The sequence below is a fragment of the Pituophis catenifer genome, unplaced genomic scaffold, assembly GCF_029215685.1.
Source record: "Pituophis catenifer annectens isolate HBS135680 unplaced genomic scaffold, rPitCat1.0.hap2 SCAF_7, whole genome shotgun sequence".
Lineage (NCBI taxonomy): Eukaryota > Metazoa > Chordata > Lepidosauria > Squamata > Colubridae > Pituophis > Pituophis catenifer.
In genome coordinates, this window is record NW_027256887.1 from 84,262,794 (window position 1) to 84,277,670 (window position 14,877).

The following is a 14,877-nucleotide window of genomic DNA, read 5'->3' on the forward strand; positions in this document are numbered from 1 at the left end:
AAAAGTCGGCAGTTTAGCAGTTCGAATCCCTAGTGTCGCATAATGGGGTGAGTTCCCGTTATTTATCCCAGCTTCTGCCAACCTAGCAATTTGAAAGCACGTAAAAAATGCAAGTAGAAAAATAGGGACCACCTTTGGTGGGAACAGCAGGTAACAGCATTCGGTGCGCCTTTGGCGTTTAGTCATGCCAGCCACATGACCACGGAGACGTCTTCGGACAGCGCTGGCTCTTTGGCTTTGAAATGGAGATGAGCACCGTCCCCTAGAGTCGGGAATGACTAGCACATATGTGCGAGGGGAACCTTTACCTTTAACTTTAATCCTGTCCTGCAAATGGTTTCCTTGCCAAAATGGGAGCCGGAGTTACATTTTTAACTGAATTTTTAGTAGAATCCTTGAATCAATATCATGCGTGTATTCACAAATCTTCTCTGGAGGATTTTGTTCTTTTGAGGCATTCCTTCGGCTTTGTATCAGTAGGCCCCCCCGTAGGGCGATCAGGTGTTTCTTTGCTATTCAGGATACGCACACACAGCCTAAAGCAATGCTCAGCTTCCAATGTTGTTGTTAGGCATCTGCGACCTTTGTTCAACATCGCCCGATGGTGTGTTTGTTTGAACAACCTGTTTGCAGTGTTGTGCCCTTGTTTGCTCTCTTTTCAGCCATCTTGACTTCAACCTTGAAAAGACTTTGTTTTTCTTCATCGCCGGGAGATATGAGTTTTCAAACAAAGGAGCGGACATGTTTTTAGAGGCCCTATCAAGATTAAATTTCCTGCTGAGGGTAAGAAAGAGGACAGGCGTCTCAGAAGCTCCACATAATCAGTCATAGGCAGGGGAGGTATTCACTTACTTTCCTTACCGGTTCACAAATGTGAGCGCGTGCGCACACTTCGCTCGCACATGCCCCATCCACACACGCACCCAGCCTTCCATGCATGTGCTTTGTTGGTGCACACGCCTTCCATGCGTGCATCCGGCCTCAAAAACATGCCTATATAGGATGGCATAGAGCAGGCAATTTCTGCTACCGGTTCAGGTGAACTGGTCCAAACCGGCTGAATACCACCTATGGCATAGGGAGTGTGATGATGGATGAGACCAAAATTCAGCATTTCATGCAGCCAATGGCCAACCAGATTGATATCTTTTGGGAAACTCAAATCCATGGCCTCAAATCCACGCTGGCTGGGGAATTCTGGGAGTTGAAGTCCACAAATCTGTTGTGACCTAGGCCCACTTAGTCATTACAAGACACAATTAGTCTTAAACAAACCTATTTTATTATAACAGCTGGGAATTACTTCATTCCCAGCTTAGTCCAAATTAATTCCAAAACAAGTCCTTCATAAAAAGTCCTTTGGGTTTATCACAAACCTTTATCTTCTTTGGCACCTTGCCAAAGGCCTTTCTTGGCAAAGCCCCATGAAGTTCAGAAACAAGAGACGCCAACTGGAAACAGATTTAGCAACGTTGCTTTCCTACAAAGAGCCCAAGAGCCTTTGCTGCTCTTTTAAGTGTTATGTGAGGGGCCAATCATCTCCTGGCCTTACTCCCAAGTCGTCCCTTTTGCTTTAGCTGCTCTTGCCTTCTGGCAGCTTTGCGCATGCGTGCACTAGGAACAGTCTCCTCCTGTTCCTCTGCCTCTCTGCTGTCTGACTCTGGAGGCTCCGGAGTCTGCGCATCACTCCCAGATGGCCCTGGCCCCATCTCTGCCTTCGACGCAGAGCCCATGTCCAGGCCTTCCCCAGACTCCAGGACTGGCCCAGGGTCCTCCCCAGCCTCCTCACTGTCCGACTCCGCTGCTAGCTTCGCAGGCTGCTGGCAGACCACAACAAAATCTAAAAGTTGCCACGGTTGGAGTCCCCTAACCTATTACAATCCTTCTGTAGATATTCCTGAGCAATCAATATTGAAAGATTCACCACTTCCATCAATGGAACTGGAATTATCTCGCCTAGAGGGTTAAATAGGATCTTAAAATCCTGAACTTGGAAGGATCATTAAGGCCATCAAGTCCAGCCCGCTGTTCAGAAGAGTTCAAATTGAAATGGGTTCCATTACTTTATGGAATTACTACTCCATGCATTCTATTACTACTACAGTCATTACTAATTGGTTTTGCTGCTGAATTGCTCTTAACCTGAGCAGTTAACTTGAGCAGGGGGTTGGACTAGAAGACCTCCAAGGTCCCTTCCAGCTCTATTCTGATTGATTGATTGCATTCAGTCATGAGAGGGAACTTGTGTTGACTTTTTCCTACATTAAAGGTAGTCCTCGGTTTACCACCACAGCATTTCTGTCGCTAAACAAGACGGTTGTTCAGTGAATTGTGCCCAATTTTGCAACCTCTTTTGCCACAAAGTGGGGCAAAACTCACAATTGGCTGCCTTAGCAACGGAAATTTTGAGTTCGATTGTGGACGTAAGCCGAGGACTGCTTGTACCTGAATGCCACTACAACTAGGGATGAGCTAAGCCTGTCTCACTCATGATCTGAGGATGAGACACAGTATTGTCTGTCAAGCGTAAGCCCTCTACAAGAATCTGAACTACTAACGGTCAAAGCAATTTGCGGTAGATAAGGAATTCACGGTGGGCTGGATTTAGATTTCTTTTGGGTGCGAAGGGATTCAGGACTGATGACATGTTTGACCCCCTCCTTCGGGCTCAGCCTGGTTATCTCCTACATCGTCAAGGACTATTTGTGCAGTGGCTAGGACATGGCCTAAAAGACAGGGACAGGAAAGGCAGTAAAAGGGAAGGAAAGTATCTTTACCTCTGCTTTAAAATATGTGCTTCTCTTTTAGGTGCACAGAAGTGATGTCACAGTCGTTGTGTTCTTCATAATGCCGGCAAACACCAACAATTTCAATGTGGAGACATTGAAAGGCCAGGCGGTCCGGAAACAGCTATGGTAAATTTCTTTCTGTTGTCAGGGTTGTCTCAAAGGTCCTTTTTTCCAAGAGGCAACTGGACTTCCTGGTTTGAAGACGTATCACTTCTCATCCAGGAGGCTTCTTCAGCTCTGACTGAATGGTGGGGAATGGACAATGGAATGGGGATGTCAAGTTTCGAGGTCGTCTCAAATAAATTGCATTTCAAACAAAGTCTTTGAAGAAAAACTCCCATTTATTAAGCACGACATTCTAACCCGGCTCCAATCGAAGCCAACACTGACTTCCAGTCCCAAAACCCTCCCTTTCCGTTCCCCACTCCCCTGCACTCATTGGCCATCTTCCAAGTCATACTACCCCTAATCTACTCCAGCTCAAAAGGAATTTCCCCCCTCCCATCTCATCTCCTAGGGGATATTATCTCCAGGGAAAATAAGTAGGTGAAAAGTCAAACGTCCCTTTCCAGACGCCTTCGCTTCTCCTTCTTAGGTCAGCACTAGAGTAAACGCAGGTTGAAGTGCTGACAGGGGAATTCTTTACATTCTGTTTTACTCTTTCGTAGGGACACCGCGCATTCAGTGAAGGAAAAATTTGGTAAGAAACTCTATGAAGCGCTGCTAAGGTGAGAATTCAGCAGAATGATGTACCTGTGCAATCTTTCTTCATTTTTTAATACAGAGAACCAAGGATGTGAGATCTCATTCTGTATGTGTTTTATATACGGAAGATGCTTTGATTTAGTAATGGATATGGCATAGACCTCAGCTGCCTACGTTTAGGTCCGAAGACATATCCAAAGTTGTCATTCACTGTAGATACCACAAACATGTTCTGGAGATCAAGATTATACAATGTTGTGTTTAGTTATTATTTCTTGTTTGCTAGAATTTGTCATTAGCTTTCAAATGTTCCCAGATCAAGACTCTACATCAGAGGTGGGTTTCAGCAGGTTCTGACCAGTTCTGGAGAACCGGTAGCGGAAATTTTGAGTAGTTCAGAGAACCGGTAGTAAAAATTCTGACTGGCCCCACCTCCATCTATTCTCTGCCTCCCAAGTCCCAGCTGATCAGGAGGAAATGAGGATTTTGCAGTAATCTTCCCTTGGAATGGGATGGGAAGGGAGATTTTACAGAATCCTTCCCCTGCCACGCCCACCAAGCCACACCCACCAAGCCATGCCACACCCACCAAGCCATGCCACACCCACCAAGCCATGCCCACAGAACCAGTAGTAAAAAAATATAAAACCCACCACTGGCCCAAATGCTCTGCCAGTGAAAATGGGTTCCCGAGCTCCGTTTTCGCTAGCAGAGGCACTGTGGGCCGGTCCTTCTCTGTTTCCAGGGCAACCCCACAGTCCGAATCTAAGCACTTCATGGGCCAAATCCGGCCCACGGGCCTTGAGTTTGACCCCCCTGTGCTAGAGAAACATCTTTCATGAAACTCTGCAAAATCACTGTTACAGGTAGTCCTTGACTTACAACAGTAACATTTAGTCACCGTTTGACGTGACAACGGCACCGGAAAAAGTGACTTTTCACACTTAAGATCGTTGCAGCATCCTGATGGTTCATGTGATCAAAATTCAGAAGACTTAGTAACGGACTCATATTTATGACCATTGCGGTGTCCCGGGGTCAGATGATCCCCTTTTACGACCGTCTGACAAGCAAAGTCAATAGGGAAGCCAGATTCACTTCACAACCGTGGTACTAATTTAACAACTGCAGGTGATTCACTTAGCAAGAATGGCAAGACCGGTTGTAAAGTGGGGCAAAACTCACTTAGCGACAGAAATTTGGGGCTCCATTGTGGTCGTAAGTCAAGGACTAGCTGTAGTTGTAGTTAGCACCGAATATACACCCATTATTAGATAATGGAGCCTGAGTGGTGTAGGAGGCTAATGCCTCCTACTAAGGCAGCATTTAACATCCAGCTGCCTGCAATTACTGCGAGTTCAATTCTCACCAGGCTCAAGGTCGACTCAGCCTTCCATCCTTTCTAAGGTGGGTAAAATGAGGACCCGGTTTGTGGGGGCAATAAGCTGACTTTGTATAAAATATACAAAAGTATGAAGGCTATTGCTTAATGCATTGTAAGCCGCCCTGAGTCTCCAGAGAAGGGCGGCATATAAAAATAAATAAAAATAAAATAAAATAAAAAATAATATTATTAATATACACCCATTAGAAGAGCCGTGGTGGCGCAGTGGTTAGAATGCAGTACTGCAGGCTATTTCTGCTGACTGCCCACAGTGATTCAATCCTGACCGGCTCAAGGTTGATTCAGCCTTTCATTGCTAAGATAGTAATGAGACGTGGTGGCGCAGTGGTTAGAATGCAGTACTGCAGGCTACTGCTGACTGCTGGCTGCAGTTCAGCAGTTCGATCCTGACCGGCTCAAGGTTGACTCAGCCTTCCACCCTTCCGAGGTGGTTAAAATGAGGACCCAGATTGTTGGGGGCAATATGCTGACTCGGTAAACTGCTGAGAGAGGGCTGGAAAACACTGTGAAGTGGTATATAAATCTCAGTGTTATAAACTATTACTTATTCCCAGACAGAGAAATCTTAATAAATGTACCAGGGATTACCTCTTGAAAAATGCTTTACGGTTGCTTTGAAATAAATTCCACTGAGCTCCATGGGGTTTGGATTGTCAGAGGCAACCATTGGATTACCTAATATGGCTTCCAAAACTGACATACTGTATATTCTTAATCCCAGAAGTTAATTTCAAAGATTTGCAAGATACCCTTCTTCTTCTTCTTTTTTTGCTAAGGAATTAATTTTCTCTACATCCACAGAGGAGAAATTCCTGATATGAACAAGATCATCGATCGTGATGATCTTACTATTATGAAACGAGCCATCTATTCCACCCAGGTGTGTTTTTCCTGCAATGCTTTTCAAAATTGATGACTGTTGTTTGACCAAGTATTACTGTCTCGGCTACACTAAACCGAGAAAAAAGAATATTTGTAGCTCAGGGTTGAATTGTGGAGTCCTTGGTGCTCTCTGAACTTGAGTTGTTTTCTTGCAGACATTTCATTAGCAAACTAGGTAACATTATCAGTATTAGAAGGAAGTGGGGTTTGCTCTCTGTTTATATACTAGTGGCTTGCCCTGTAAGTGTTGGTGGGGTGATTCTTGGTGGTTCCTTGATTAGGCTGTTGTTTAATGTTTGATTGTTGGTCTGAATTAGTAGTTGTTGTGGCTCCGTTATCTGAGCCTGTGTCATCGGCAGGAGAGGACTCCGAGAGTGAAGGAGAGGAGTTGGCAAGGCCTCCCTCTCCAGGACCCTCCTCTCTGGCAATGCCTTCGGTGTCCGCCGAAGGGCAAGAGATAGGGCCGAGGCCAAGCACGTCCACGCAGCCACAGATGGACAGTGATGGGGTAATGAGTCTTGGCTGGATCCACGCCAGCGTCACAGAGATAAGTGCGCGCAACAGAAGAAAAGGCGTGCCCAAGATTAGGCTGAGTCACTGGACCACACCCCACAGGGTATAAAAGGGAGCGTGGTGGCCAGTCAAACCTTGTGACAAACAAAGCTGAAAGCTTCCACGCCATTCTGCATTGCCGGACTTTTGCTATAGACTTTGCTGGATTATCTCTGGACTTGATTGACTCCGTAATTATTGAGCTGTTTCTTTTGATGTATCAGAAGTGGGGAGAAGTTATCTCTCCTCTTTGTAAATAATAAACTCTTGGCAGGCAGCCACTAGGTTGTTGCCAAATTCCGTTATCATAAGGAAAAGGATTTTGCCAGCTGGTCTGGTCTTTAACTCTTGAACGTCTGTTGGTGTGTGTGCGTGTGGTTGGGGACAGAACAGTAGTTCTTTGATTGGAGTATTGTTTAATGCTTGGTTGTTGGTCTACCATTAATCTTAGTGTTAATCTCTGCTTATATGGGTGGTGATTGCTGGCAAAGAGGTGTTGTGGTCTTTTAGCTTTATGTTAGTCTCTTTTGAATGGCATGTAGCTGTGATTTATCTCTATGTGCCTGTTCATGGCTGATTTGTCTGAGCTCCAGGATTCCAGGAATTCTCTAGAGTTTTTGGATTTAACTGGATCTAGATATGAAATCAGCTACAGCTGGTTCCCATGATGGAATATTCCTTCTGCACTAAAAACAATTAGGCCAGGGAAAAGATTCCCAGCATATTTTCCACCTCTTCCGATGGGCTGACCGGAAGCTTCTACAAAACTCATGTCTGCCTCCAGTTTGAAGGACTTCAACCCAAGCATCATTTTCCATCTTTAATGCACTTTGGGCCTGTAAAATGTGCTTCTTTCATTTCACTGTAGCGGCAGAGCCTTCCACCAGTGACAACTCACAACATGATCGATGACTCCAGCGATCCCATCCTGAGCACCATCAGACGCATCGGTTTGTTTAATAATCGAACGGATCGAATTAAGGTATTAAGAGGAGCTCCTTATCGCTCCCTGCTTCTTGGAGTAGACACGATGCCACCTGAATCAGAAAAGACAAGGCCCAAAGGAGAACAGGATTCCCCTGCCCAGATCAAGAAAGACCCCACAGAACAAACTGGCTCCCTGGTGAAACTCAGGGTTATCTGTGCGAGGAGACGGGGGAAATGGTAAAAATCAAGATGGCAGCTGCAAGTCCATGTTAGAATTTTTTTTTAAATGTGCAATGCAACACATGTAAAAAGGGGATGGAGCTTCAGTCACTCACTGTGGAGACATATTGGTCTAGTGGTTAAGGAATCAGGTTAGAAAGTGGGAGGCTGTGAGTTCTAGTCCCATTTTAGGCATGAAAGTTGGCTGGGTGAGTTGGGCCAATCACCAGGAGACTGTGAGTTCTAGTCCCGCCTTTGGCATGACAGCCAGCTGGGTGACTTTGAGCCAGTTCCTCTCTCTCATAGCCCAACCAACCCTCACAGGGTTGTTGTTGTAGGGAAAATAGGAGGAAGATGCCTTGGATATGTTCACAGCCTTGGGTTCTTTGTCAAAAATGCAAACCCAAGAACCTATTGTCCCTAACTAAATTTTAATGGAAAAGAAACAATTAAATATCTGGGGAGTTGCTATATTAAATATTGATCTTGGTTTGGCTTGGGGGGTGTATCTCAAGCTTCTCCTTCTCTGTTCCAGCCCTGCCACTTTATGGGATTTAGTTTGTGGAATGCTACTAAAGAGGTCAAATCCATACTTCAGTCCACCCCACCTCACCTCATCAAGATAGCTGCTACTCTATTCACAGCTCAACAGTCTCCCAGATCCCTGCTGGGAAAGTAACATGGATTTTCTTAACTTCTTCCTTCTTCTCTGCAGGTAATCCTGCATCCCGAATTTCTTTCTTCGACGAGTCCATTATTACCAATGGACTATGAAGAGTTTGTCAGAGGCTGCCATCTTGGGGTCTTTCCATCATATTATGAACCCTGGGGGTATACTCCAGGTGAGGAGGTTGAATCATTTTTGCGTATTGCTTATTAATGATTGCCAGATACAGGAAGTCTTCTTCCTTTCTTTCCTTCCTTCCTTCCTTCCTTCCTTCCTTGTTCCTCCTTCCCTCCTTCTTTCCCTCCTTGCTCCTTTCTTTCCCCCCTCCCTGCTTCCTTCCTCCTTCCTTCCTTCCATTCATTTTCTTCTTCCTCCTTCCCTCCTTCTTTCCTTCCTTGCTCCTTCCTTTCCCCTCCCTCCCTTCTTCTTCCTTCCTTTCTTCTTCCTCCTTCCCACCTCCTTTCCTTCCTTGCTCCTTCCTTTTCCCCCTCCCTGCTTCCCTCCCTCCTTCTTCCTTCCTTCCTCCCTCCCTTTCTCCTTTCTTCCTTCCTCCCTCCCTCCCTCCTTTCTTCCTTCCTTCCTTTCTTCTCCCTCCTTCCCTCCCTCCTTCCTTTCTTCTTCCTTCCTTCTTTCCTTCCTAGCTTCTTCCTCCCTCCTTCCCTGCTTCCCTCCCTCCCTCCTTCCTTTCTTCTTCCTTCCTTCCTTCTTTCCTTCCTTCCAAATTTTCTTTGCAAATCTGAATTTGCACCGCTTTTTCAACATAGTTCCCTTGCAACAAGTCAATATCTTTAGTGGGGCCAATTTGAATTTAAAAAAACAAAAAGCCCAGGCCCACACATTCAATGAGGCTCAATAACTCCTAACTTCTGATGAGACATTGCAGATTATTTTGCTGGTCTGAACTTCTGTTCACTTTTCTCTTTTCGCAGCTGAATGCACCGTCATGGGCATCCCCAGTGTTACCACGAACCTGTCGGGATTTGGCTGTTTCATGCAGGAACATGTAGCTGACCCAGCTGCTTATGGTAAGAAGACTCAGGCTACAACCAGATGATGTCATTCAAGAGCAACCAACCCGTGTGTGAGCTACTAGATAAGTATATCAGCATAACAATTGCTGTCCAGCCCGATTTCGATACCAAGGTTAGAAAGTGCTCTTGTGTTGACTATTTAAATGCGGGCATTATTTTAGGTGGGCAAAATGTAGACTTATCATGTCCAAATAATCTAATAAAATGAAAGGATTAGGGCAGTGGTGGAATTCAATTTTTTTTACTACCGGTTCTGTGGGTGTGGCTTGGTGGGAGTGGTGTGGCTTGGTGGGTGTGGCTTGGTGGGCGTGGCAGGGGAAGGATACTGCAAAATCTCCATTACCTCCCCACTCCAGGGGAAGGATACTGCAAAATCCCCATTCCCTCCCCACTCCTTGGGGAAGGATATTGCAAAATCTCCGTTCCCACCCCACTCTGGGCCCAGTCAGAGGCGGTACTTGCCGGTTCTCCGAACTACTCAAAATTTTCGCTACCGGTTCTCCAGAACCTGCTGAATAGCACCCCTGGGTTAGGGATGATGTGATAGAGATGTGAGAAGATGGTATTAAAAATTAGGGTTGCATCTTGCCTCTTGCTTATCAGCTGTGGAATATCTTGAGGTTAGTGGAAGTTAAAGAGTTTGTGGCTTGTACATTTTTAGGCAATGAAAACCACACAGTAGATTAGAGTCACCGGTGATGCTGTTACTATATTGTAGTTGTACACAGGCAAAGTCTGCAAAGGTTCATATTTGGGAGGGTAAGAAAGGAGAGGTCTTTCAAAGTCTTTCAGGACTGGATGCTGCCTTCACACACTGGGAGGAAGTCTACATCAAGAGTGTCCAACTTTGACAATGTTAAGGCCTGCGGACGTCTAGCCTAATGAAAAGAAGGACTCAGGTGACATGATAGCAGTGTTCCAGTATTTGAAGGGCTGCCACAAAGAAAAAGGACTCAGGCTATTCTCCAAAGCACCTGAGGGCAGGACAAGAAGCAATGGATGGAAATTAATCAAGGACCGCCTGCTATCACCAATAACCTCCCACAGACCAGTACGCTCCCATAGAGAGGGGCTCCTCCGGGTGCCGTCAGACAAACAATGTCAATTGGCGGCCCCCAGGGGAAGAGCCTTCTCTGTGGGGGCACCTACTATCTGGAAAGAGCTCCCCCCGGAGATACGGAGGATCCCGGATCTGCGTACCTTCCGTCGCGCGCTCAAGACTTTCTTATTTCATCAAACTGGTCTTTCCCCTTTTTAAATGGAAATTTTAAATTTGATTTTAAATTATTGGGGTTTTAAATTTGTTCAGCCAAATTATTTAATTCGTTTTATTTTATTTTAAACTTTGTATTTATATGTTTTATTCTATGGCTGTTCACCGCCCTGAGTCCTTCGGGAGTAGGGCGGTATATAAATTCAATAAAATAAATAAAAGGAGAGAAGCAACCTAGAACTCAGGAGAAAGTTCCTCATAGCTAGAACAATTGATCCGTGGAATGACTTGCCTCCAGAAATTGTAGCTGCTCCATCACTGGAGGCTTTTATGAAGAGATTGGACAACCATTTGTCTGAAATGGTATAAAGTCTCCTGCTTGAGGACGGGGTTGGACTAGAAGATCTCTATAGTCCCTTCAAACTCTGTTATTCTATGTTTTATATTCAGTTGGGGGGAAAAAATTAAAAAGAGGAGAAAGAGAAGGAGAATGCAATTTGGCTAAACAAAAGTTGAACGTCCCTATTTTATGACAGAATGAATTCTGGAGAAGTTGTCATCATTATGCATAATAACGGATGGGACAGAGACCTTCGAAGATCCAAAAAGCAGCAATATGCCCTAGTTGTCTAATCAACCCCAATTGTCCCTCTCAGGAATTTACATTGTGGACCGGCGATTCCGTTCTCCGGATGAGTCTTGCAATCAGCTGACCCAGTTCCTGTACGCATTCTGCCAACAGTCACGGCGACAAAGAATTGTCCAGAGGAACCGAACGGAAAGGCTTTCAGATCTGCTGGACTGGAGATATTTAGGGAGAGTAAGTAAGGTTGATGTATTCTTGGTTTAGATCAGGTGTATCCAACCTTGGCAACTTTAAGACTTGTGGACTTCAACTCCCAGAATTCTTCAACCAGCCATACTGGCTGGGGAATTCTGGGAATCGAAGTCCATAGCTATTAAAGTTGCCAGGTATGGACATCCCTGATTTAGATTATTTTCTGGCAGGGGTGTCTGCAAAATGTAGTCCAAATTGTCAAAGTTATAGCCCAATTAAAGCTTCACTTGTTGTTTAGAGCAGGGGTGTCAAACTCAAGACCTGCGGGATGGATCCGGACCGCGGGGTGCTTAGATCTGGCCTGCGGGGACATCTTGGAAACAGCAAAGGACTGGCCCACAGTGCCTCTGCTAGTGAAAACGGAGCTCGGGAGGGCTGTGCGTGCCCTCCCCGAGCTCCATTTTCGCTGGCAGAAGGCTAGCAAAACAAACTAAAAACAAAACAAAAGGAGAAATTGTTTCCCCTTTTTTATTCGAGCATCCAAGAAGGGACAGGAAAGGAGAAAGGAGAAAGGGAAAGAGGAAAGACAAAGAAAAAGAAGGGAAGATGGGAAGAGAGCAAGGAAGGGGAAAAAAGGAAAGAGCAGAAGGAAGAAGAAAGGAGAATGAAGAGGGAAGAAAAAAGAAGAAAAGGGAGGGAGGGAGGGAAGAAGGAAGGAAGGAGATTATGATGAGAATGAGGGAGAGTCTGAGGGAAGTCCTGTCTTAGTACTTGGCCACCACAGGTGGCCCCAACATGAGTGATATTGAGCTGGCGACGCCCACCTGGCGATGCCCCACCCACCCACTGCCTCCCAAGGTCAAACACAACCCTGATGCAGTCCTCAATGAAATCAAATTTGACATCTCTGGTTTAGAGTGTTGCATTTTTGCAGCTTTAATCACATCTTGAGTTGTGGTTGGTATCTTGACCATTTTTTACCATACCCTGGAGACATCTTTTATTTTGCAAACTGCAAACATTTAAATAGCTCTTCTCTCTGTGTGTGTGCGTGTGTGTGTGTGTGTGTTTGTGTGTGTGTGTGTGTGGGTGTGTGTGTGTGATTAGGAAACGGTTAAACTTTCTCTTGATTTACATTTCAGAGTCCATTGTTATTTGGATTTTTTCAATTTGCAAATTTCTCTGTTTTCTTTTACAGTATTATATGCATGCCAGACACTTAGCTCTGAGTCGGACTTTTCCTGAAAAATTTGAGATGGAACCAAATGCTCCACCCACGGTAATTGTTTTTAAATGAAAGTATTAGCACGCAAATAGTTGGGATTATAAACATACTATCATCTATTTTTGGATAGAGAGGCAGTGTGGCGTGGTAGTTAATGGCACCAGGTGAGAAACCAGGAGACAGTGAGTTCTAGTCCTATCTTAGGTATAAAGCCAGATAGGTAACCTTGGGCCAGACTCTCTCTTTCAGCTGGAGGAAGGAAGCAATGGCAAACCATTTCCAAAAAAACCTTGTCAAGAGAATTGCAGGAACTTGTCCAGTGAGTTGCCAGGTGTCAACACTGACTAAAAGACATCCTTCAAAAAACCTTCATATGAAGGAGGTTTAATCCTTTCCCTTTGGCTCATTTTCTCTTGTTTAGTGTCTTTTGCTAAATGTCCAATTTTTAGATATATTCATTCAAATATATCGTTTTATTGCTAACACCATTAACAAGATGTCCAAAGGTAGAAATTATGTTCTTTCCTTCCTTCCTTCTTTCCTTTTCTTTCCTTCCTTCCTTTCTTTCTTTCATTCATTCATTCTCTCTCCTTTTTTCTTCTTTCTTTCTTTCTTTCTTTCTTTCTTTCTTTCTTTCTTTCTTTCTTTCTTTCTCACTTCCTATTTCACGACTCCTAAAGAGGACTTAGCTTAACCTAAAATGTTCAATTCTGGGTTTTCCCCTCTTTGTTATTTTTACTTACTTCACTTAGTTTCAGCTTGACTGTTAATTATCTAGCAGAGACGCTGATTCTCAATCCGTTGTGGATTCTTGTTAATCTTTCAAGGCAAGATGGAAAGCGTATAAAGAATAAAACATATTTTGATGTAAAACTTCCCAGAAGTGTTTCAAATTTCCCAGGCTACATCGCAGGAGTAGATAACTGCTACGTTATAGATTAGACTTCGGCTGTTAGCAATCTTTGGTAGTACCATTAATGGCAAGGGAACTGTGAAGGTGGTTAACCAGAACATCTGGAAAAGTGCATGTAGTCTACCCTCCCTTCCGCATCTGTATATTTATTTCTTCTTCTTTTTTAAACTTCTTTTACAGACGGAGGGTTTTCGTTACCCACGTCCTTCATCTGTGCCTCCCTCACCTTCCGTTTCTCAGCACAACAGCCCTCACCAAAGCGATGAGGAAGTGGACGATGATGAAAGATACGACGAGGAGGAAGAGGCTGAGAGGGACAGGCAGAACATAAAATCCCCCTTCTCCTTCACTGCTATGCCATGGAGGAAGAAGAAGCAGCATGGGGAATACAGGAACTAATCCGTCAAATTCTTTATTCACGGCCTTGAATTGATGCTACAGTGAGAGAGAGACAGAGAGAGAGAGACAAAGAGAGAGAGAGACAGAGAGAGAGAGAGAGACAGAGGGAGAGGCGGAGAGAGAGACAGAGAGAGAGACACACACAGACACACACAGAGGGAGAGGCAGAGAGAGAGACAGAGAGAGAGCGAGAGACACAGAGGGAGAGAGAGAGGGAGAGGCAGAGACAGAGAGAGAGACAGAGAGACAAAGAGACAGAGAGAGACAGACAGAGAGAGAGGGAGAGAGAGAAAGAGAGAAAGAGAGAGGGATGGATGGATGGATGGATGGATGGATGGATGGATGGATGGATGTGTCATCCTCAAGGTCAGATGGCTATACTGGACCAGCAGCAAACATCACGGAATCCTGCGAGAACCAAATATCAGAAATAATTTGAATTCTTCCTTTTTCCTACTGTTAGTAATTCTGATGGTTTTTTTTTTTTTTTTAATTCCTCTTCCTCTTTGGAATTGGAAGAAATGTAGAAGATGGTATTAAAGATTGGGGTTGCATCTTGCCTGTTGCTTAGCAATTGTTGAATATCTTGAGGTTAGTGGAAGTCAAAGAGTTTGTAGCATCTTTAGGCAAAAAAAAAAACACCACACAGTAGATTAGAGTCACCGGTGATGCTGTTACTATATTGTAGTTGTACACAGGCAAAGTCTGAAGGTTCTTATTTGGAAGGGTAAGAAAGGAGAGGTCTTTCAAAGTTTTTCAGGACTGATGCTATCTTTAGATACTGGGAGGAAGTCTACATGAGGAGTGTCCAACTTTGACAATGTTAAGGCCTGCGGACTTCTAATCTAATGAAAAGAAGGACTGGGGTGACATGATAGCAGTGTTCCAATATTTGAAGGGCTGCCACAAAGAAGAGGGAGTCAAGCTATTCTCCAAAGCCCCTGAAGGCCAGACAAGGAACAATGGATGGAAACTAATCAAGGAGAGAACCAACACAGACCTAAGGAGAAATTTCCTGACTGTGAGAATAATTAATCAGTAAAAAGGCTTGCCTCCAGGAGTTGTGGGTGCTCCATCACTAGAGAGTTTTAAGAAGAAATAGGACAGTCATTTTTTCTCAAATAGAGGGTTGAGCAGGGGGTTGGACTATAAGACCTCCAACTCTGTTATTC

At 44.6% G+C, this 14,877-nt stretch overlaps 1 protein-coding gene across 1 annotated transcript in view; it reads left to right on the top strand.

Moving 5' to 3' along the window:
• GYS2 (glycogen synthase 2) overlaps nt 1-14,264 on the top strand; it is a 36,294-nt gene extending 22,030 nt beyond the window's left edge. The window contains exons 7-16 of the mRNA XM_070948100.1: nt 663-783; nt 2,809-2,915; nt 3,458-3,517; nt 5,701-5,779; nt 7,202-7,315; nt 8,195-8,321; nt 9,076-9,171; nt 11,047-11,210; nt 12,367-12,447; nt 13,487-14,264. Of these exons, the coding sequence (XP_070804201.1) occupies nt 663-783; nt 2,809-2,915; nt 3,458-3,517; nt 5,701-5,779; nt 7,202-7,315; nt 8,195-8,321; nt 9,076-9,171; nt 11,047-11,210; nt 12,367-12,447; nt 13,487-13,705 (1,168 nt within the window). The 3' untranslated portion in view covers nt 13,706-14,264. The remainder of the gene's footprint in view (nt 1-662; nt 784-2,808; nt 2,916-3,457; nt 3,518-5,700; nt 5,780-7,201; nt 7,316-8,194; nt 8,322-9,075; nt 9,172-11,046; nt 11,211-12,366; nt 12,448-13,486) is intronic.
• The last annotated feature ends 613 nt before the right edge of the window (nt 14,265-14,877 follow it).